General features: G+C 49.0%; 1 protein-coding gene across 2 annotated transcripts in view; it reads left to right on the top strand.

The window, feature by feature from the left end:
• Positions 1–2,035: 2,035 nt before the first annotated feature.
• The window catches only part of RAB6B (RAB6B, member RAS oncogene family), a 134,822-nt gene continuing 112,418 nt past the window's right edge, over positions 2,036–24,439 (top strand). The window contains exon 1 of one of the 2 annotated variants that reach the window (XM_034782478.1): positions 2,036–2,057. In XM_034782478.1, coding sequence (XP_034638369.1) covers positions 2,051–2,057 — 7 coding nt within the window. In that variant the 5' untranslated portion in view covers positions 2,036–2,050. Of the gene's footprint in view, positions 2,058–2,413; positions 2,658–24,439 lie in introns of those variants that run through there. The other variant, XM_034782476.1, reaches the window with a different exon arrangement.

Genomic DNA, 24,439 nt, shown 5'->3' with positions numbered 1-24,439 from the left:
TTGCAAACAGCTTAGATATGATCATTGTCAGATGAAGTGAAAGCAAGCTGAAGAATGGTGAGCATAGGGTATCAATAAACAGAGCAAGAATCCAGAAGGTTAACACAAAAACAGTGGTAACTTAGGTTAATATATATGTAATGATCTTCCATTAGGAGCCAAGCTGTCCTGAGTTAAATTTGTGGGGAATACTGTAAACTAGGAGAAGACACAGAAAGAAAATAAAGGGGCCTAGAGAATTATAAATAAGCACAGGAAATAAATGAAAAGGATATTTGACTGAGAAAAATGCAGATCGCTAGATTGGGGGCGGGGGGCAGTGGAAATAATTCCACACCTGCTATTCAATACTCCTATTCAATAGGAGGAAGATATTTAGCAAGGAGAAATGCTGAGGAGACCTCACTGTGGCCGTGGATGGAAAATTAATATGAACATACAATGTGCTCTGGTGGATAAAAAATCCAGGCAAGTTTGGGCTGCAGACACAAAGATGCTATGTCATGGAGTGGGAGGTTGGCCTTCTGAGACTGAGCCTGGAGTCTGGGCCTGCAGCAGCTGGTTGGTGAGGAAAAATTAATGTAATTAAATAAAAGAGCCCATCTAAATGATGGCTTAGAGGGAGCTCTGATTACTGCCTCCAAGTATGTGATGTGTGGAAGAACTAAAGTGCTGGGGAATTCAGAGGCTTCCAACAGACATAATTAATAATGATCTGAAGCTGAGCAAAGGAAAGTATAGTCTGAATATCACAAAAACCATTCCTACCAGAGAGGTCTATTAAACATAGGTGTGATAGCTCCCACAGGGGATGTGGTAGAAGCCTCATTGCCAGAAGCATTTGAAATTACACTGCACAAAGTGTAGTGACAATACACTTGTGGGGAGAACCTTACAGTGGCAGAGAAGGAGAGGGAGTAGATATGATGACCTATTCGATTATTTCCCCTCTTTTCTATCATTGGCTGGTTTTAGTTAAGGAGTGAGTTGCCTCCCAGAATGCCCTGGAAGTGAGGGTGTTAAAAAAATACCATTGTTGATTGTACTCCTTCCTATGATCTCACAAGTTAAGCAGGTTTGGGCCTGGTAACTGGGTACATGGGAGACCCAAAGACTAGTAGTGCTGGTTAACTTGATAGTGGCATTTTTTCCTTCTGAGACAGTTTTGATCAGTGGTTCTCAAACTTTTGTACTGGTGACTTCTTTCACATAGCAAGTCTCCGAGTGCAACCCCCTTATAAATTAAAAACAATTTTGAATATATTTAACACCATTATAAATGCTGGAGGCAAAGCGGGGCTTGGGGTGGAGGCTGACAACTCATGACCCCCCCCGTAATAATCTTGCGACCCCCTGAGGGGTCCCGACCCTCAGTTTGAGAACCCCTGGTCTTGATCCTCTGTCACTTTTCAATACCACCAGTGTTACCTGGCCACATTCCAGCTGACTTATTCCATTCCACCCCACCGAGCCAGATTCCCTTATGTTCGTTTTTTAAAATGTGCCTCTCCAGAGCTCACAATGCAAATTCATCCTGAAATTTCAATCACATATGGCACATACCCCATGACCCACAGGGTGGTGTTCCCATGTGCGGTTAAATAACTGATGCATTCCACCCCAGAGATAGTAGATTGGTCTCGAATGGGGTGCAGGAGCTCTTCCAGGGACTTGCTATGTGATCTTGGACAGTCACTTATTCTCTGACCTGTGGCTCCCCGTCTGTAAAATGAGAATGCTTCCTTTCTCCGTTTAGCCCATGATACTGCATGGCCACCCCAGAGCCTTAATGTGTAAACTGGGCAGAGATCAGCTGTTATGGGTGTATCCAGCACCTAGCACCAGGGGGCCTCTGGGCCACACTAAAATGCTAACGATACCAACAGGTTGCACTTCAGCAGTGCAGGATGCGATTCCTTTGTACTGTTTGTTATTCCTGTTAAACAGTGCAGCATTGGTCACCTTCGGGCAGCAAGGAGATGCTTGTGCCTAGCCTTTATTGTCCCTAGGCAGGAGGAGGGGAAGGAAGGAGGCTGGCTCTGGTCTTGGTATGCAGGGTGAGCTGGTGTGGAGCAGGGGGTGTTGGACTGCGGGTTTTGGGGGGAGGTATTTCGTCCCCTTCTCTCCCCCCCCCCCCCCCCTACTATCTGCTGCTGCTGCACAGCCCCGAGGACAGTTTGTTCCCTCCCAGCCTCTCTCAGGTGAGGCAACATTTTGAAAGCTAGCCCCCCTGCAGCCGGAGCCGGCTCTAGCAGGGCAGGTAAGTGTCGCTGGAACTCGGGGGAGGCTGCCCAAGGAGCTCTGCCCTGCCCAGATGCAGCCGGCGAAGCTCCCTGCAGCACTGCATTGGCTTGCTGCTCCAGCATGACATCAGGAGCGGGGAGCCAGGGCGCAGGCGCTGGCGGCGGGGCGGGGGAGAGAAGATACAGGAGGCAGAGCGCGGCGCTCGCCAGCATCCCCATCGCTTCGGAGTGACTCCGGCGTGTCCCGGCCCCGCCCGGCCACCCCCTCCGCCGACCAGCGAGCCCAGGGAAGGCAAGGAGCCTCCTCCCGCCCAGGGACCCCTTCCTGCCCCACGCCCGGCACCATGTCTGCGGGAGGAGACTTCGGGAACCCCCTGCGGAAATTCAAACTGGTTTTTCTGGGGGAGCAGAGCGGTGAGTCCTGCGCTCGATCCCGGGGGGTCCCCTTGGAGCCGGAGGTCGTGGTTCTGCACCACCACCACCACCCAAGGCCCCTGTCTGTGCTGTAGCCTGCGCCTCTCGTGTCCTTTGCGGCTGCGGAGGGCGGCCCCGATCCTGCGGCCGGGCCCAGGGAGCCAGGTGCGGGAGGGGGGCAGCTGTGCCGAGGGGCGGGGTTGAAAGTGACCCGGGCTCAGTGCCGGGCACATTGCGGCGTAGACCCGTGGGGGTGGGGGGCTGGAGATAGCAGTGTAATTACATACAGCGCCGTACGAGTGAGGGGTGGTTGTGAGCACCGAGGTGCTGGGGACATAGGCGGCTTCTGGCCGCTGTCATTAACACTGATCCGGAGCCGAGCACGGGAAAGAGCGTCTGAACGCCCCCGGGAGACCGGCTCCCGATAGTGCATGGTGCTGGTGGGCTGGCTCCTGGGGAGGGCGGCTCGGGCTGCGGGACTGTGCTGCATAGGCAGGCGTCTGGGGATGGAGCTGCAATCTCTGCTCCAAGGAGAGGGTTCAGGTCAAACTGAAACCGCAGGATAAATGACCCAGTGCTAATAAACCCCGGGTCCTGCCCAAGGGACCCACTCAAGAACTTTGTTGTTATTTTGCATTCCCCTTCGTAGCTGAACGCCTGTCTGGTGGAGCAGGGACAGGCATCTGTCAGCAGCCCTGGGAGTGCAGAGAATTCCAGGGCTGCCCCTTTCCGGGGGTGCGTGGGTTGATTTGGGAGGCGCGCTGTTGGCTATTGGATTGTCTCTCAAACAGCTGGCGTGTCTTAGCACATACAGGGTGGTGGGGGTTGTACTGGACAGTCCCGTGTAAAGCGGCCCTGCTGAGCTTTGTAGAAGCTGTATGTGAAAATAAAGACGAGAGGAGGAGACACACCCTGATGCTTGCCACGTGCCTGAGCTGCAGCCTCCCTTCCCCTACCCACCTATATTGATATTAAAAACCCTTCCAGGTGGGTGGATGTTTTTTTTTTTTTGGGGGGGGGAATGTAACAAGTCAGCAAGACCTGGCCATAAAATTATCTGTTAATATCCCCCCAGCTCACAGCCTCCTGCTGGGGATTCTACCATCCGTGAGTCTAGCAGTGGCTCTTCTGTAACCAAACCGTGTCTGGCTCCCTGCTTCTGACATGCCACCTGGCTGGTTGAAGGAAAGGCATTTGTTGCACAATATAAGGAGAGCTCACATGGAAACATAGGGGGTTCTGGGGCAGAGTGATTATCCTATAACTTCCTTAAGGGTTTTGGTTTACAGCACTGGGGAAGACGGAGCTGGTGCTATATGAGACCCAAATCACATGGCTCATGGTTTAATTATGCTGTGCAGAGGGTGCCTCTTCCTCAGGTTTTCTGAAGGGGAGGAGGTGGGGTGAGGATAAAGGTAAACGTCTGGTATTGATGACAGAGTGGATTAGATGGAGTTCCCAGCAGGAGTCTGCTTCGAAATGCTCTGTAGTCCAGATCCCTGACTACAGTCCAGCAACTGAGCATGCTGCTTGGTGCCCTCTCTTTAGGGCTGAACTTGACTTTCCCAAGCCTGGGTGTTGGAACAAAAGGTTGCAGGATGCTACACGCTGCCCATCCTGCAGTGCCCTCTTTATTCACTGCTTTGCAGTTTCCTGTCATTTCTTTCTCATTGATGGACAGCCTCCAAGAGCAGCTCCCCTTCCCCGATTTGCCCCCTCCTTTAATGGATGCATGCGTGCAGGGCTCCCAGGTGTGCAGGAGTTTCTGATTCCGACACAGAAGATGCTGCAATGTCTAGAGAACAGTATTTGCCATGTGTGCAGTAAGGGGGAGGGGAATAGAATAGTAGCTATGTGGGTTTGGGAAGGGAGGCTGGACTGCCCCAGGAGCTCAGGAATGGTGTGAGGATCATCCAGAGCTATGCATTTTTAATGATATTTTTGACTGTCTTGGGTGAATGTGTCACATGGAGGAAAGACCAAATGACCTGGGCTGCATACGCACATGCAGAACCAAAACAAGAACACCTGGCTGATGATCAATTTTCTCATCCTTTTTCCTCCCTGCCCTGAGCTTCTCCATACTTGGTCTGCCCTTTGCCACTTTATTAACACCCTTTGCAGGGCTGTTAGTAGCTATTGTTCATAGGCCTGTACCAACTTACTTGCCTTCCTCTGGGGTGTGTGGGTAGCCATGGGGGCAGTGAAGGGGTCCTTCTAAAGGGCAGACTTGTTCAGCTATCTAGCTCTGAAAACCTATAGGGTGGGATTTTCAGCACTGACCCAAGCTCCCACTAAAACCAATCGGAGTTTCCCCAGGGACTTGAGCGGGAGCAGAGTCCACAGTGAGCACTTCTGAAAAACCCACTGGGGTCTCTGAAGTTATGGATTCTCCACTAGGGTGACCAGATGTCCTGGTTTTATAGGGACAGTCCTGATTTTTGGGTCTTTTTCTTATATAGGCTCCTATTACCCCCCACCCCCGTCCTGATTTTTCCACACTTGCTGTCTGGTCACCCTATTCTCCACTAATCAATCAGTGAAGCTGCAAATGCAGCCACTCTTCCCAAATTAGCAGCTATGCTCCCAGTGCCTGAGACCTTTGTCAGTGAATAGGGAAAGGAGCCAGCTGTATATTCTTCTTTTATGTACAGAAACCATGAACTTTACTCAGACCTTTCCGTTTGAGAATGCCTTACATTCCATTTGCAGCCTCCATTATTTTTCCTCCAATGACAGACCTCACATTCTGAATCTGTCATTTTCTTGCTTGCTAGCAAACCACAGCCTGATAAAACAGGCATCCTTGTGGCACCTTAGAGACTAACACATTTATTTGGGCTTTCATGGGCTAGAACCCACTTCATCAGATGCATGAAGTGAAAAATACAGGAGCAGGTATACATACATGAAAGGATGGGGGTTGCTTTATCAAGTGTGAGGTCAGTCTAATGAGATAAATAAATTAACAGCAGGATACCAAGGGAGGGGAAAAAAACTTTTGAAGTGGTAAGAGAGTGGCCCATTACAGACAATTGACAAGAAGGTGTGAGTAACAGTAGGGAGAAATTAGTATTGGTGAAATTAAGTTTAGGTTTTGTAATGACCCAACCACTCCCAGTCTTTATTCAGGCCTAATTTGATGGTATCCAGTTTGCAAATTAATTCCAGTTCTGCAGTTTCATGTTGGAGTCTGTTTTTGAAGTTTTTTGTTGTTGAAGAATTGCCACTTTTAGGTCTGTTATTGAGTGACCAGAGAGGTTGAAGTGTTCTCCTACTGGTTTTTGAATGTTATGATTATTGATGTCCTATTTGAAATCAGTCCACTTTTCAATGGTATTTCATCTTTTGCTCTCTCTGTTCCCAGTGGGGAGTTTCAGAGAATGGGGGGCAAGCTCATTAAGCTATTGCTTAATTGCTGACCAATTTCCAGACAAAGGCAGCCTGTGATTTGAGGTTGACGAGTGTTACCTTGAAAGGTGCTTCTGATCTGTATAGAGAGGGTCACCATCACCCACACATCTGGCTGCATTGAGCTAGGTAGTCTGTATATCGCGGGTGTTACTTTTAAAATTGCTATCTCTCTATCTAGTTGCCCATCACCATGGTATCTGAGCACCTTTGCCTTTTACCATTTCTATGGCAATAACGATTCCTCCAGTGCTGCATCATAAGAAAAACCAGGGGGGGGAAAGCGATTTAAGTGCTCTTACAAGTGTATCAATTGACAATCAGAGATAGTAACCATCTTCCAATAAAATATGTCTGTACGGAGAGAAGTATATTTATCACCTTATATAGAGGAGGTGGTTTGGGTGGTTGGTTTGTTTTTTTTACAGAAAAGTGGTATAAAATCTGGAATGAACACTTTTAAAGCTTAACTTTGCTCCCCTTATTTTCATTTTGAAAAGGGTCCTTTACAACTGTGGCAGTATTTCTGTTGTTCAGATCCACATTTGCCCCATATTTTTGAACAGGAACAGTTCATTAGAGAAACCTACTGCGTGATTTAATGTACAGAGCCTGGCTGGGCTGGCCATTGTCTTTTCCAGGCCCCCTCTTACCAAGAGCCTTTGTAAGACTCTTGGAGGGTCAGGGACTACAGAATCTAAGGCCTTGGCTACACTGGCGCTGTACAGCGCTGCAACTTGCTGCGCTCAGGGGTGTGGAAACGCGCCTTCCCCCCCCCAGCTCAGCGAGTACAGCGCTGTAAAGCACCAGTGTAATCAGCGCCTGCAGCGCTGCACGCTCGCTCGCAGTGCTGCAAGCTATTCCCCTCAGAGAGGTGTGGAGTACATACAGCGCTGCGAGAGAGCTCTCTTGCAGCGCTGGCGGCGCGACTACACTCGTGCTTCACAGCGCTGCCGCGGCAGCGCTGGGAAGTCCCAAGTGTAGCCAAGGCCTAAGACCTGCTGCAGGGTTTTGCATGAGTCTCACTCTCACTCACACACACACACGTCTGACAAATCACTGTTATTCCTCTCTCAGGATAAGTCTCCTGTCTGCACATTAACCAGCACATTTAGAATGTGAGCCAGGGAGAGCCTTGAGAATCTGAAGCAGCTGAATCAGTCCTTCCTTATTGTATGCAAGTCACACCCTTGATCCCATTTCCACTGTATAAGGCCCATGAATTGATTGGGAGTCTGATTGTGGACTGGAGGTTCTTCCACAGGCTGCTTTGGGACACAGGAAGGATTAAAATCCCCCTTTCTGTTTTCACATGAAACTTTCTATCCAGTGCATCCCAGCAGAGCCAGAGCAGGGAGATGCCCCCTGGCAGTGACTATCATCTGACTGAAGAGCTATTGATCAAAGGCTGTATGATCTCAGTTGTAACAGGACATACAGCTAATCTAGGGCCAGCTCTCAGATGGATTTGAAATAAGCAGCTGTGTGGAGGAGGGACCAGAAGGGGCAATGGTGGTTCCAAGTGACCTTGAGTGTCTCCTCCGAAAAAAGTCACTGCCCTTTCCCCATCCATCTAGCATGCTGACTGCCAAGTGCCCTGTGTTCGCAGGCCACAGTGCCAGGTCCTAAGCAAGTGTTCTCTCTATCCACTCAGGAGAGGATGTGCGTCCATGGGCATCTCTGCATTAAAGGGAGATCCTGGTGCTTTTGCTCAGAGGCTCTAAGGCTGACTCTGTCTGTGTTGTTGTACCAACCCCTTGTTTTCTGGGACTAGAGTGACCAGATGTCCTGATTTTATAGGGACAGTCCCGGTATTTGGGGCTTTTTCTTATATGGGAACCGATTACCCCCCACACTCTGTCCCGATTTTTCATACTTGCTGTCTGGTCACCCTATCTGGGACGGACTGTAAGACACACAGCGCTGAACTGGTTGTTAAACTAGCGACAAGATTAGCTTCACACTTCCATTTCCTCCCACTGATTCTTATTTATAGTAATATTCCCATCCAGTTTTCAGGTCAGCTGTACATGCTGCCACCAGAGGAATTAGAAACGAGGTGGGCCTGATTCTGAATCCATTTACATGCCTGGGGATCAGGAGTAACTTCGTGGATGTCAATGGCATTACACTGGAGATCAGAATCAGGCTCATTGCATGTTTAGCACTGAAAGACTCTGAGCATCTTGGTTCTAGGGCCTGGGACATTTGGAGGCTAGATCGGGCCTCAGAAAATGCCATAACTTTTGTTACCCCCTCCTCACAGCTCCAGCACTGGGGCGTTTGAGACCTTTCTGCATGCTGGCAGGATCAGTAAACCACAGTGGGTCCTGTTCTCTGTTCACACTGGTTTTATACCAATTTATCTTCATTGTCTTTGCTGGAATGACTACTGATTTGCACCCACTTGAGAGGAGAATCCAGCCCCGTTACGTGCAATCACCTGCTTTGTGGCTTTGCATCACAAGTCAGAAATCTGTGCTTTGTGAGAATGCAGTTCCAGCACGAGCATTGTTCTGTGCAGACCTGTGCCTCAAATCCCCCTAACTTAGAGTCCGTTGTGCAATAACGCTGTGTGTCAACTCCGGCATGAGAATCCCGCTCCCTCACCATGGGCATTGTTCTGTCTAAGCCCGTGCACTGACTCCAGGGTGAGAGTCACATGTTCTAACCTTCCGCACTGGTTCTGGTGAAGACCATGCGAGTCTTTATTAAGAAAATGAGTTAAAGAAGGCAGCTTCCTGAATAAACTGGATGGCCCTTACTGTGCATGGGGCAGTGAGAAGGAGGAGTGGAGAAGGGTTGGATAATTGACACCAGAAGTGTTCTGAGCATGTTTTTCTCCCCACACTCCCTGTTTTCCTTACCTGCCGTCTTGTACATTAATTTCCTGTTCATGAAAAATCAGTTTAACTTTCCTGGTGACACTTAGCACAGTCTGTCTCCAGCAGAGTGTCATGGTAATTTAACATTTAGTGCTAAAGTTTTCAGGTAATGGGCAATTCCAGAAATAGGTTATAGATGCACTTTATTGTAAATATCCAAACAATGAATTCACATTGTTTTCACTGCAGATCCATTGATATGAGAACATGTGATGTCTCTGACAGATTGGATAGTTTACTGTCTGATAGCTCCACTATCTCAAATGGAAGATGTTTGGGTATTAGAAGCAGTTGCCCTGATAGGGAGATAGTACATAGAAGCTCCAGTCATGGTCCCATTGGGCATGCTGTATAGACCCACAGATAAGAGCAGGCCCCTGCCCCCAAAGAGCAGAATAGAGCAATACATCTCCCCAAGGGGCTACCACCATGGCTATGTGTCATTCCCTGAAGCACTGCTAACTGACAAAGCCTCTCCTGGAATGCCAGTATAGCTGGAAACATGCTGCTTGCCTGGTGCTTGCTGGTTTCTGGGGTGGGACTTACAAGATTGGACTCAGTGCAATGATGAGCTACTTACCGTACTGTAGGTCACTCGGCGTTTTGAAGAAAATAGGGTTTCTGTGATGATCTATTGCCTGTATTTTGCTTGTTCCATGTACCCCTAGGATTTCATTGTGTCAAGTATCAGAGGGGTAGCCGTGTTAGTCTGAATCTGTAAAAAGCAACAGAGGGTCCTGTGGCACCTTTAAGACTAACAGAAGTATTGGGAGCATAAGCTTTCGTGGGTAAAAACCTCACTTCTTGCATCTGAAGAGGCGAGGTTCTTACCCACGAAAGCTTATGCTCCCAATACTTCTGTTAGTCTTAAAGGTGCCACAGGACCCTCTGTTGCTTTTTAGGATTTCATTGAGAGTCAGCCAGAGCAGTAGTTGTGGAACATAAGATAAGTTCTGGGAGTGGGTGGTGGGTCGAACTGACTGGCAGTAACTGTTCTTGCCACTTCTCCCTTAGTCATTGCAAGGAGATCTAGGAATCATATTTATGCCACCATTATTTCTGAGCTACACAATTTTTATTTTGGCATGCTGCTCTTGGGTGCAACGCCTCCTTGGTGCAAAGCCCATGCAGAGATCCAGATATACCCTCCTCCTGATGTATGTGTTCTCCTACAGCCGCACCCCTTTGCTCCTCCATCCCACCTGCAAGCTTGCCGAACTTCCCCCACACCCACATGCACAAGCATCCTGCTAAAGGGGATGTCTCAACCTTCCCTCCTCCTCTTTTTACATGCATGCTTTCTCAGGGAACGCTGCACACCTGTGAAGACAGTACCAATGGGCTACATGCATACACACTTCCCATGTGCTAGCGCTCTCACCATTAGATTGGCAGCCCGTAGGGCAGGGGCTGTCTTTTTGTTGTGGGTTTGTACAGCACCTAGCACCACGGTGTCCTCCTGGGCCATGCCGGGGGCTCCTAGATGCTATGGGAATGCAAATGACAAATAATAATAAAGCCCTTGTCACAGGGTTGCTGGTCCCTGGGAGCAGGCCAGGCCCAGTGCTCCTGTGTCAGAGCAGGTGGAGCCGATTAAAGGGGGCGGGGCTACACCTGGGCCTATAAAGGCCTGTCAGAGGGCAGGAAGGAAAAGGAGGAGTCATTGGGACAAGCTGTCCCTGGGAAGAGGCAGGGTGCTCACCTGGGTTAGGTCCCTGGATCAAGGGGCCAGGTGCTCAGGGTGGTAGCCCTGGGGCTAGTGTTCCAGCAAAGGAGTAGAGTTGGATGGGACTGAGGAGCTGCAAGAAGTGGGATCAGCAGAGATCCCTGGGAGGGGAGGCCATGCCAGCCTAGGACAAAGGGTGAGCTAAGGGACTGCTCCTGTTTATTTTGTTCACTTATGTTTGGACGCTAAAGGAGGCTGGCCGTGGTAGCGTATGCTTGAAAGCTGAAAGAAGCCCTCATGAATAGCCAGTGGCATTCTGAATGCTTGCCCTTTCCTTGTGCTCACACCCGTTCTCTGCTTGCTTTCCACACGCTGTTCTGTGTCCAGTTTTACTGACCACAGATGGGCCTGGGAAGTGAACATGTGAGTATTGGTGGGACCATAACGTTTTTGTTTGCACGTGTGAGCGCTCCTGTCAGAAGCAGCTGTGCACTCATCCACTAGAGGAAAAGAAACATAACCCTGCGGTTGAGGCTTGCATGCAGAAGGAATCCTGAGAGAGTGGCAGACAGCTTAGCTGCACCCAGGTCATCTGCAGGCAGAGGTCAGTGGGAGGAATCCAAGATGTGTTCTTGGTGCTGTTTCAAACACTGTTGTTGTTTACATGGCAGCAATACTGGAGGGAAGTTCTCCCATAACTCCTGGACCTCTAGAAGCCATTGTGCTGAGGGAAAATAGTGCAAACCCTGAGAATGCCTCTGGGAGAGAATCTACGTATCAATAATTTTCCTCTCTTGGGTGAGGTCTCATTGAATGAAACTGCAGGTGGAAATACTTCTGTAAGAAACTGGAATGTAACAATGGGTGTTACTTGAATGCCGGGCGCTGATACATAGCAGCATTTGCAGTTTCTGGATGATAGATGTTCTCTTGTATTTGACGTTCTGCAATAAAATACGATACTTTGGTCTCTCTTTGGTTGTTTAGCTCATTGAGCGACACTGGGCGTTTGGTTAAATGTCTTGTCCTCCTTGTCAATCATTTGACCAAAAGACTAGTTCTTAGTCACTTGACTAAGTTTGAGGGAAAGTTGGTAGTACACATATCAACTCCACTGTGTAACAAGCAACCCCCAAATTCTGTTTGATTTCATCTGACACCTTTCTTTTACTCCTTGTCATGCCACGCTAGACTCCCATGAGAAAGCCCTGTCTCCTGCACAGAGGCACTTCAAACCTTTGCCAGGGGCAAGCCCATTGTTCCCGAGGAGGAGGGCTGTTGAGGGCCCTCAGAGAAGTTGAGGGGGAGTGGTCATTTAGGTAACCTGGGCCACATCTGTTCAGAGCCTTATAATAGGGACAGAGACCTTCAATGTCACTTGATCTCTAGGGAACCAGTGGAGCGAGAGGAATGCTTGGGAACCCGTCACCTCTCCTAGCACTGCAGGAGTAGGACAGAAGAAAGAACTGAACCTTGTGGAACTCCCCAGGGAAGGTGTCTGGGGGGAAAGGAGTCCAGCACTCCCCTCTGGGGGTAGCCTTTGAGAAAGGATTTCCCTGGAGATGGGAGAAAAGGGACCCAAGAATGGAAGGAGAAGAGTGAGGGGAAATGGGCAGTTTCAGTGGAAACTCCCTATAAGGTGGGGGGGGGGCCCACAGGCACCCGAACCATGGCCCCGCCTTCACACTGCCCATTCACCCGAGACTCCACTCCCGTGGTGCCTCTTCCCCCCCCAAGACCTTGCCCCCTGCTCACTCCTCTTCGCCCCCCTTATTCGTGCTTACAGCTGGTAGAAAGTGAGAGGGCCATGGCCCCCTGCTCCCCCCTCCCCATTCCAAAGCCCCTGGAAATGGTCATTGCAACATGGCAGAGAGCCAGGGCTGAACAATGATGGATGGGGGGAGTGGGAACAGGGGAATGAAAGGAGAAGAGAAAACTGCAGACAGAGCTGAGAAAAGAGGCAAAAAAGGAACATTGGCAAGAAGGGACTTGCGCAGAATGAAAGAAAAGGGGGACAAACAAATGGAGGTAGGGAAAAGGCAAGAACTGACCTATGGCAGAGAGGTCAGTGAGTTTAACTCTCATTTATTTATGAGCCTTTATTTTATGGCCTTTCCTTGGCAGACAGCCTGTGTTTATGTAGGCTTGGCGGAAAGAAAGGGATGACTATTTCAGGCCCTTATGTTATATTAATATGGCATGCTGCTCTGGGTATGAGAGAACAAGACAAGGAAAATACTCTAACATTCACTTCTGGTGGGTAGGGACCTGGTGGCCCCCAGATTCTCCCATTTTATGACAGAGCTTTACCTTGAAACTCTGAAATGCTGACAAGTAGGCATGGTCCTAAGCACAGTGGCTTTACGGAAAATGAGTTTGACTTTGGAGGAGTCTTCTGTCTGAGCCTCCCCCCAGCTCCTGTGGCCTGTCCTGGGCACAGGAGAAAGCAGTCCAGGATTGCTAGCTCCAAGAGTCCACAAATTATGTCAGGCCACAAAAAATTAATGATTGGCTTAAAAATGATGGGTTTTTAAAATAATAATAAATGTTGGATTCCTGCCATCTGGGTTTTGCGCCTCTAGTGTTCATGTTTTCAAGCTTTTTGCCACAGCCATGAGGGTAAAAGCTTGTTTGCTTAAAGGGTTTATTTTTTAATTAAATCTCAGATTCACATGACTCCAGGAGCTCGGCCTTTAACAAAAATAATGAATATTGCAAGAGTTGTCTAAAATTGGGGTGGGGTGCTGAAATAGTGTTTCCATGAAGAAGAAACACCAAGGGTTCATCTTCTTCTCTCCTCCTATGGTTGACCAGGGTTGAGGAAACAATACAGGGTTCTTCTTTCCGTCCCTTCCTGAGAGTGGGGTTCAGTCAGTGGTTTGGGTCTTTGGACCTCAGGGAAAGTAGGAGCTTAGGGCACACTCACTACCTGCTCTGAAACTGGAGCAGGTAGGGCTGGGGAATGTAGATCAAAGCTCCTACTCCATGCTGACCCTGCAAGCTGACCAGCCAAGCATAAGCCCGAGCCTTTCCGAGGAGAGGTTACTGAGAGTCACTGGAGTTAAAGCTGAAGGGCCATTGTTTTGTTTCCTAGGTGGGGAATTCTTGGGGCAGTGCAGTGAGCATTGTGGGCAGCCAGAGTGGTTCCCATTTACTAGTGAAAGAGTTGTGAGTTTCTGCAAAAACCTTGCCTCTTCCCCATGAGTGTTCACTTCCCTGTGAGAGCAAGACTGGGCTCCTGGATGGGAGAGAGTTCTGGGTCCCTGCTTACACCTGTGATTGGCACAGCCTTCTGCTAGTCACACCCTGGATGCCGAGAGGAGGCTGAGATGGACTAAGGCAGGGAGCCACCAGGTTTGCTGTTCTAGTCGCCCGTTGGGAAGGGGATGGCTGCTGGCTGGTTGATTTGTAGATCTGAGACAGTGAATGTTTGTCAGTGGTTTTTCCTCCTTTCACCTAGGGCAAGCAAAGGCTCCAGTTTGTGCCTCCATTACTGGGTCTGGTTAGTCGACACCTTTGGGAAAAGGGAAAGGAAGGAAGGAGCCCGTATACAGGGACAGTTGCATTGGTTGTGAAGGCAGGTGCTTGGATAGCAGGAGAACTCTGACCATAGGGACAGGCCAGCAATCTAGGATCTTGCCTGATTCCCAGCGACGCCTGATGTTACCTGGCAAGAGAAGGTCAAAGAAAGTTAGGTTTTTGAGCTCTGCATATGGGGCTGGGCCCAGAGTCAGTCCCATGTGAGCAGAGGGATTAAATTCAGGCACTTCTCTCCTTAGTGCTTTGCCACACTGAGCATGTCCTTCTCCTGCCTTGCCCCAGGCAGATCTCACTAGCTGAAGTGTAGGCAAAGAGCAAGGTGGAGTTCTGTACCCTCCAACATCCCCACACAAACCCTCTCCTCCCTTACCCGCTCTGCCACTCCTCATAGCAATTTGAATGAGCAAGGCCGATCAGATAAAATTAGAGATGGGGCCGTGCTGCAACATTTGGGTCTGATCCACAGTTCAAACTCCATCAAAGTGCTGTTACGGTGAGCCTCGGTTTGGGTCTAAATCAAGTGAAAATGAGGGCAGAAGGTGGCATGGCCACCTCTTCCAGCATCTGCAGCCATCCCTTCAGCTGTGCCTGCTCATGAGGCTCCGTCTTAAGGCCCGTGCCCTCGCTTAGATGAGATAGAGGATATCCTGCCCATTCCCTTCCTCCCCCTGCACGGGCTGCATGACCCCTCGCTCCCCACAGCTAGCATGGGCCCCACTTACATTGCATCACCTCCCTGGAGGTTGGGGCAAGGCCAGGGGTCTCCTCCTCCCCTCCAGCATCTTCAGACTGGCCTGTTCCCTCACCCCAGATCTTCACTAGGTGTCCAGAGGATCCATTCCTTCCTACTACTGTTTTCAGGGGGACTAGGTATGGGGAGGATCCCCACCTCAGGTTCATCTGCCATCATCCCCATTCTTCTGCAGCAGTACCTGGAGACCGTCCATAAGCGCTGGCTGCAGCTGCTGTCACGTGACCCTCGAATGCTCTGGGCTCACGTGCCCTAGAACGCATTAGCTTTGGCAATAATTTTGTCAGCCTTTATCTGTACAGGCTGAAATGTTTCATTCCAGGTTTCTGAATTTTTCTGGAAGATTTCATCTAAAACCTTTCTGCAGGGTCCAGGAGTGAGGCTGCGGGAAACCATGTAGTGTTACCCAGATTATTTTGGATGGCTATTTTTTTAAATAAAAGCTCTAGCGCCCGCATGCTTTGGAACTGGGGGTGGCCTGTGTGGCAGGGACATGCCTTTTGTCATCCCAGGAAAATCTGCCCACGTTTGGCCAAACTACAACCCTTTGAATAATCTCAGTTTGCACATGCTCAGCAAAGACTTTGGGTATGTCTACACTTGCAGAGTTTTTGCGCTGTAAGTTTCACTGGTGATAGGGCACTGGTGAAAGAAAAACGTTGGTTTGTGTACTCAATTCCTCAGGTGTCAGAGAGCGTTTACACTAGCAGCACTTCCATCGCAGATGAAAGCAGCACTGTTGGGCAGCTATCCCACAGTGCAGCTCTCTTGATAGGTCTTGTCGGAAGGAAGGGTGAGCGGAAGGCATTCTGGGTCCCTGCTCAGTGCCCCTTTCTGCACATGCTTCATGAGAGGGAGTGTGGGCTATATTGGCAGAGAGAAAGGAGGATCAGGACAAAACTGGGAGGAAAGATCAAACCAGTATCTTAGATGCCTATATACAAATGCGAGAAGTATGGGGAATAAGCAGGAAGAACTGGAAGTGCTAATAAATAAATACAACTATGACATTGTTGGTATCACTGAAACTTGGTGGGATGGTACACATGGTTGGAATGTTGGTGTGAATGGGTACAGCTTGCTCAGGAAGGATAGACAGGGGAAAAGGGGAGGAGGTGTTGCCTTATATATTAAAAATGTACACACTTGGACTGAGGTAGAGATGGACATAGGCGACGGAAAAGTTGAGTCTCTGGCTTAGGCTAAAAGGGGTAAAAAAACAAGGGAGATGTCATGCTAGGAGTCTACTACAGGCCACCTAACCAGGTGGAAGAGGTGGATGAGGCTTTTTTTTAAGCAACTAACAAAATCATCCAAAGCCCAAGATTTGGTGGTGATGGGGGACTTCAACTATCCGGATATATGTTGGGAAAATAACACAGCGGGGAACAGACTATCCAACAAATTCTTGAACTGCATTGCAGACAACTTTTTATTTCAGAAGGTTGAAAAAGGTACTGGGGGGAAGCTGTTCTAGACTTGATTTTAACAAATAGGAAGGAACTCGTTGAGAATTTGAAAGTAGAAGGCAGCCTGGGTGAAAGTGATCATGAAATCATAGAGTTTGCAATTCTAAGGAAGGGTAGAAGGGAGAACAGCAAAATAGAGACAATGGATTTCAGGAAGGCAAATTTTGGTAAGCTCAGAGAGCTGATAGGTAAGGTCCCGTGGGAATCAAGACTGAGGGGAAAAACAACTGAGGAGAGTTGGCAGTTTTTCAAAGGGACACTATTAAGGGCCCAAAAGCAAGCTATTCCCCTGGTTAGGAAAGATAGAAAATGTGGCAAAAGACCACCTTGGCTTAACCACGAGATCTTGCATGATCTAAAAAATAAAAAGGAGTCATATAAAAAATGGAAACTAGGACAGATTACAAAGGATGAATATAAGCAAATAATATAGGAATGCAGGGGCAAGATTAGAAAGGCAAAGGCACAAAACGAGCTCAAACTAGCCACAGGAATAAAGGGAAACAAGAAGACTTTTTATCAATACATTAGAAGCAAGAGGAAGACCAAAGACAGGGTAGGCCCACTGCTTAGTGAAGAGGGAGAAACAGTATCAGGAAACTTGGAAATGGCAGAGATGCTTAATGACTTCTTTGTTTCGGTCTTCACCGAGAAGTCTGAAGGAATGTCTAACATAGTGAATGCTAATGGGAAGGGGGTAGGTTTAGCAGATAAAATAAAAAAAGAACAAGTTAAAAATCACTTAGAAAAGTTAGATGCCTGCAAGTCACCAGGGCCTGATGAAATGCATCCTAGAATACTCAAGGATCTAATAGAGGAGGCATCTGAGCCTCTAGCTATTATCTTTGGAAAATCATGGGAGACGGGAGAGATTCCAGAAGACTGGAAAAAGGCAAATATAGTGCCCATCTATAAAAAGGGAAATAAAAACAACCCAGGAAACTACAGACCAGTTAGTTTAACTTCTGTGCCAGGGAAGATAATGGAGCAAGTAATTAGGGAAATCATCTGCAAACACTTGGAAGGTGGTAAGGTGATAGGGAACAGCCAGCATGGATTTGTGAAGAACAAATCATGTCAAACCAATCTGATAGCTTTCTTTGATAGGATAACGAGCCTTGTGGATAAGGGTGAAGCTGTGGATGTGGTATGCCTAGACTTTAGTAAGGCATTTGATACGGTCTTGCATGATATTCTTATCGATAAACTAGGCAAATACAATTTAGATGGGGCTACTATAAGGTGGGTGCATAATTGGCTGGATAACCGTACTCAGAGAGTAATTATTAATGGTTCCCAATCCTGCTGGAAAGGCGTAACGAGTGGGGTACTGCAGGGGTCTGTTTTGGGACCGGTTCTGTTCAATATCTTCATCAATGACTTAGATATTGGCATAGAAAGTACGCTTATTAAGTTTGCGGATGATACCAAACTGGGAGGGGAAGCAACTGCTTTGGAGGACAGGGTCATAATTCAAAATGATCTGGACAAATTGGAGAAATGGTCTGAGTTAAACAGGATGAAGTTTAACAAAGACAAATGCAAAGTGCTCCACTTAGGAAGAAAAAATCAGTTTCACACATACAGAATGGGAAGAGACTGTCTAGGAAGGAGGACGGCAGAAAGGGATCTAGGGGTTATAGTGGACCACAAGCTAAATATGAGTCAACAGTGTGATGCTGTTGCAAAAAAAGCAAACATGATTCTGGGATGTATTAACAGGTGTGTTGTGAGCAAGACACGAGAAGTCATTCTTCCGCTCTACTCTGCTCTGGTTAGGCCTCAGCTGGAGTATTGTGTCCAGTTCTGGGCACCGCATTTTAAAAAAGATGTGGAGAAATTGGAAAGGGTCCAGAGAAGAGCAACAAGAATGATTAAAGGTCTTGAGAACATGACCTATGAAGGAAGGTTGAAAGAATTGGGTTTGTTTAGTTTGGAAAAGAGAAGACTGAGAGGGGACATGATAGCAGTTTTCAGGTATTTAAAAGGGTGTCATAAGGAGGAGGGAGAAAACTTGTTCACCTTAGCTTCTAAGGATAGAACAAGAAGCAATGGGTTTAAACTGCAGCAAGGGAGGTCTAGGTTGGACATTAGGAAAAAGTTCCTAACTGTCAGGGTTGTTAAACACTGGAATAAATTGCCTAGGGAGGTTGTGGAATCTCCATCTCTGGAGATATTTAAGAGTAGGTTAGATAAATGTCTATCAGGTATGGTCTAGACAGTATTTGGTCCTGCCATGCGGGCAGGGGACTGGACTCGATGACCTCTCGAGGTCCCTTCCAGTCCTAGAATCTATGTCGCAGCAGCCCCATTACTTCCTTGTTTCTTTCAGGGCATTTTTTTTTTAAAACCCTCTGCTGTCTGGCTGCTTTCCCCACCACATCTACAAGCAAAGGGAAAGGGAATTTCAAACTTCCCGGGGCTTACAGGGGGAGGGGCAGACATCCGTTTACCTGGCATCAGAGCAGCAGAGATGCTGGCCAGAGTGGTCACTTTTGGAACTGTGGGATATCCTTTGGAGGCCAAAAGGTGTTTACACTGATAGAATGTGTCTTCACTTTCACAACAGTACAAAAAGAACAGCGGTAAGAGCTGTATGCCTCTTGTGAAGGTGGTTTTCTTTTTGCAGTGAAACTTCTGAGTTTCACTGCAAAAAGTCATTAACAAGTGTAGATGCTCCTGTGGTTTTTAGCACAAAAAAGGAACTTTTTGCGCTTTAAATGGTAAGTGTAGACATAGGTGCCAACTTTTCCCGGCGCCGCTGGGTACTTGCGCCCCGCCGGCCCCGCCCCTGCCCCACCCCCATTCCAACCCCTTCCCCAAAGTCCCTGCCCCTATTGGACTCCTTCTCCAAATCCCTGCCCCAGCCCCACCTCTTCCCCGAGCGCACCGTGTTCCTCCTCCTCCTCCCCCTCCCTCCCAGTGTTTTCCGTGTTTCGTGGTGGGAAGCGCTGGGAGCTAGGGGGAGAAGTGGTGTGCTCTCAGGGGAGGCGACAGAGGTGAGCTGGGGCACCCACCAATTTTTCCCTGGGGGTGCTCCAGCCCCGGAGCACCCACGGAGTTGGCACCTATGAGTGTAGACATAGCCTTCGTTGATTTTTAACAGCTAAATTCCCCAAAGATTCTGTCAGCGCTGAGCATGCTCCAGCCTGGGCTGAGCAGGGCATTCCCTGCTATTGCAGTTCCTGGCTGCTGCAGGCGGTACTTGGTCTGAGGGTATGTCTACACTACAGGATTACTCCGATTTTACAGAATTTGATTTTTGGCAACAGATTGTATAAAGTCGAGTGCATGCGGCCACACTAAGCACATTAATTCGGAAGTGTGCGTCCGTAGTACCGAGGCTAGCGTCGACTTCCAGAGTGTGGCACTGTGGGTAGCTATCCCATAGTTCCCACAGTCTCCCCCGCCCATTGGAATTCTGGGTTGAGATCGCAATGCCTGATGGGGCAAAAAACATTGTCGCGGGTGGTTCTGGGTACATGTCATCAGGCCCCCCTCTCCCTCCCTCCCTCCCTCCATGAAAGCAACGGTAAACAACCGTTTCGCGTCTTTTTTTTCCTGGATGAACTGTGCAGACACCATACGACGGCAAGCATGGAGCCCGCTCAGCTCAAGACAGCAGTCATGAACATTGTACACACCTCACGCATTATTGTGCAGTTTATGCTGAACCAGAACCTGAAAAACCAGGCAGTGACGGCAGTGCAGCGACGAGAGTGATGAGGACATGGACACAGAATTCTCTCAAACCCAGTGCTTTGAAGATCATGCTGTTAATGGGGCAGGTTATAGCCGTGGAACGCCAATTCTGGGCCCGGTAAACAAGCACAGACTGGTGGGACTGCATAGTGTTGCAGGTGTGGGACGATTCCCAGTGGCTGCGAAACTTTCGCGAAACTTTGTGACTTGCTTTTCCCTGCCCTGAAGTGCCAGAATACCAAGATGACAGCAGCTCTCACAGTTGAGAAGCGAGTTGCAATAGCCCTGTGGAAGCTTGTAACACCAGAAAGCTACCGGTTAGTCGGGAATCAATTTGGAGTGGGCAAATCTACTATGGGGCTGCTGTGATGCAAGTAGCCAAAGCAATCACTGAGCTGCTGCTACCAAAGGTAGTGACTCTGAGAAATGTGCAGGTCATAGTAGATGGCTTTACTGCAATGGGATTCCCTAACTGTGGTGGGGCGATAGATGGAACCCATATCCCTATCTTGGCACCGGAGCATCAGGGCAGCCAGTACATAAACCGCAAGGGGTACTTTTCAGTGGTGCTGCAAGCACTGTTGGATCACAAGGGACGTTTCACCAACATCAACGTGGGATGGCCGGGAAGGATTCGTGACGCTCGCGTCTTCAGGAACACTAGTCTGTTTAAACGGCTGCAGCAAAGGATTTACTTCCCAGACCAGAAAATAACCGTTGGGGATGTTGAAATGCCTATAGTTATCCTTGGGCACCCAGCCTATCCCTTAATGCCATGGCTCATGAAGCCATACACAGGCAGCCTGGACAGTAGTCAGGAGCTGTTCAACTACAGGCTGAGCAAGTGCAAAATGGTGGTAGAATGTGCATTTGGCCATTTAAAAGAGTCACTGGCGCACGTTACTGACTTGCTCAGACTTCAGTCAAACCAATATTCCCATTGTTATTGCTGCTTGCTGTGTGCTCCACAATCTCTGTGAGAGTAAGGGGGAGACTGAGGCAAATCGCCTGGCCGCTGATTACGTGTAGCCAGACACCAGGGCGATTAGAAGGTCACACCAGGAAGTGCTGCGCATCAGAGAAGCTTTGAAAACCAGTTTCACACTGTAGCCTGGCCAGTCATGAAAGTTCTGTTTGTTTCTCCTTGATGAAAACCTGCCCCCTTGATTGACTCATTCCCTGTAAGCAACCCACCCTCCCCCCTTCGATCACAGCTTGCTTTCAAAGGAAATAAAGTCACTATCGTTTAAAAATCATGTATTCTTTATTAATTGATTATAAACAGAGGGAGAGAACTGACAAGGTAGCCCGGGTGGGGTTTGGGAGGAGGGAAGGAAAAAGCCACTTCAAAAGTTGTTGAATGACAGCCTTTTGCTTAGGCTGTCCACTGGAGTGGAGTGGGTGGGTGCACGGAGCCTCTTTTCCCCCTTCCCCGCATTCTTGGGCATCTGGGTGAGGAGGCTATGGAACTTGGGGAGGGGGGAGGGCAGTTATACAGGGGCTGCAGCGGCACTCTGTGATCCTGCTGCCATTCCTGAAGCTCCACCAGATGCCGGAGCATGTCCATTTGATTATGCAGCAGCCCCAGCGTTGCATCCTGCCTCCTCTGATTTTCCTGCCGCCACCTCTCATCTCGAGTGTCCCTCCTGTCCTCACGTTCATTAGCAGCTTTCCTGTACTTTCATACCATGTCCTTCCACTCATTCAGATGAGCTCTTTCATTGTGGGTTGACTGCATGATCTCAGAGAAAATTTCGTCTCGCATGCATTTTTTTTCGCCACCTTCTCTGAGATAGCCTTCGGGACGGAGGAGGGAGGCTTGAAAAATTTGCAGCTGTGGGAGGGAAAAAGGGTGAGAAGTATTTAAAAAGATACCTTTTACAGAACAATGCTTATACTCTTTCGTGGTGAACAACACTGTTCATAGTTACATAGCACATGTGATTTTGGTACAAGGTCGCATTTTGCATCTTAATATTGAGTGCCTGTGACTTTGGTATTAGAGATCACAGACACAGGGCCGGGCAACAGAATTCGGCTTGCATGTGGCCATGGTAAGCCATTCTCTTTCGGCTTCTGCAACCTTCATAAAAGTAGCACCCTCCTTTCCCATACCAAGCAAAGCCCATTGAGTGCTGCGGTTTTCGTGTTAACGTGCAGCAGCAGAAACCAAACTAACCCCGCCCCCCCATCCAATTATCTGGGATGATCGCTTTACCCTTCCCCCCACCGCATGGCTGGTATCAGAGAAGATCCCTGCTAGCCAAATGCGAACAGCTCAGTGCCAATGGCTCCCCTGCCCCCGCTTGGCTAACTGCAGGGAAGGATTTCTTTTCAGCCACAGGCAAACAGCCCAGTAGGAATGGCCACCTCTGTCCCCTTAATTAAATTCCCATATTTCAACCAGGTTACCATGAACAATATCACTCTCCAGAGGATAACACAGCGAGATAAAGAACGGATATTGCTTGAATGCCAGCAAACACCGGGACCATATACTGCCAGGCTTTGTCATGCAATGATACCAGATTACTTGCCGCTAGCATGGCGTGGTAAAGTGTCCTACCATGGAGGACGGAATAAGGCTGCCCTGCCCAGAAACCTTCTGCAAAGGCTTTTGGAGTACCTCCAGAAGAGCTTCATGGAGATGTCCCTGGAGGATTTCCGCTCCATTCCCAGACACGTTAACGGACTTTTCCAGTAGCTGTACTGGCCGTGAATGCATCCCAAGTCCTCAGGGCAAATTAATCATTAAAAAACACTTGTTTTTAAACCATGTTTTATATTTACAAAGGTACACTCACCAAAGGTCCCTTCTATGGCTTCATGGTCTGGGATACCACCTTGGGAGGGTTGGGAGGCTACTTCAGTCAGTCTGAGAAAAAGATCCTGGCTGTTGGGGAGAATGGTGTGCTGTGTGCTCTCCGCAAGCTCGTCGTCCTCCTCATCTTCCCCATCTGCAAAATCCTCAGGCATGGCTGAGAGTAACCCCTCATCGGAATCCACAGTCAGGGGTGGGGTAATGGTGGCGCCCCCCCCCCCCAGAATTGCATGCAGCTCAGCGTAGAAGCGGCATGTCTGCAGCTCTGCCCCGGACCTTCCGTTTGCTTCTTTGGTTTTCGGGTACGCTTGTCTGAGCTCCTTAACTTTCACGCGGCACTGTAGTGAATCCCTATTGTGGCCTCTCTCCATCATGCCCTTGGAGATTTTTTTCAAATGTTTTGGCATTTCGTCTTTTGGATCGTAGTTCTGCTAGCACGGAATCCTCTCCCCATACAGCGATCAGATCCAGTACCTTCCGTACGGTCCATGCTGGTGCTCTTTTTGGATTCTTGGACTACATGGTTACCTGTGCTGATGAGCTCTGCATGGTCACCTGAGCTCTCCATGCCTGGCAAACAGGAAATGAAATTCAAACGTTCGCAGGGCTTTTTCTGTCTACCTGGCCAGTGCATCCAAGTTCAGATTGCTGTCCAGAGCGGTCACAATGGTGCACTGTGGAATAGCTCCCGGAGGCCAATACCGTCGAATTGCATCCACACTAACCCTAATTCGAACCGGCTATGTCGATTTCGGCGCTACTCCCCTCGTCGGGGAGGAGTACAGAAATCGATTTTAAGAGCCCTTTATGGACAGGTGCAGGGTTAATTCGATTTAACTCTGCTAAATTCGACCTAAACTCGTAGTGTAGACCAGGCCAGAGTCTGAGCACCTGAACTGAGGAGAGGGAGCCTCTCTCTCCTGTGCTCACCCTGCTGCATAGAGGAGGAAGCTACCTCAGTCAAATGCAGTGAGGACAAAAACTGGCCGTGGAGGAGGAGGGTATACACTTGGACAAGGTGCTTTCTGGGAGGTGGAAGAGACTGGGAACCAGTGGGGCAGAAGAAAGGAGGTTGTATGTGGACAAGGACAAATCTGACAAGAAGCCAGGATGCAGGGGGAAGACTTGGGCAAAGACACTGGGCAAGGAGCTGTGCCTAGGGGGACATGGGCGTTGGACGAGAAGCCCAGGGAGGGAAACTGGGACTCTGTGGGTACAGGGAGAATGGGTGTGGGAATGACAGGAGGCTGAGGCATGGGGGAGAGGCAGGCTGGACAGGGATCCCAGAGGGGGAAACTGGAACTGCATGGGCAAGGAGATGGGGAGAGGGGGCAAAGAGCTGGGCATGCATGGAAGTGAAACTGGCACTGACTAGGCAACGGGACTGGGACTGAGAGTGGTAGTGGGGAGACTGGGACTGGGAACCCAAGGGGGGAAATTGGGACTGGCTGGGCAAAGGGGCTGGAGTGAGAATTCTGAAAAGTGGAGACTGGGATTGGCTGGATGAGGAGAATGGGAATGGGATGAGGAGTCAGGG

This window comes from Trachemys scripta, chromosome 9, assembly GCF_013100865.1.
Source record: "Trachemys scripta elegans isolate TJP31775 chromosome 9, CAS_Tse_1.0, whole genome shotgun sequence".
NCBI classification, from domain to species: domain Eukaryota; kingdom Metazoa; phylum Chordata; order Testudines; family Emydidae; genus Trachemys; species Trachemys scripta.
Note: the sequence above shows the minus strand (reverse complement) of the source record. Positions and strands in the feature narration are given on the sequence as shown.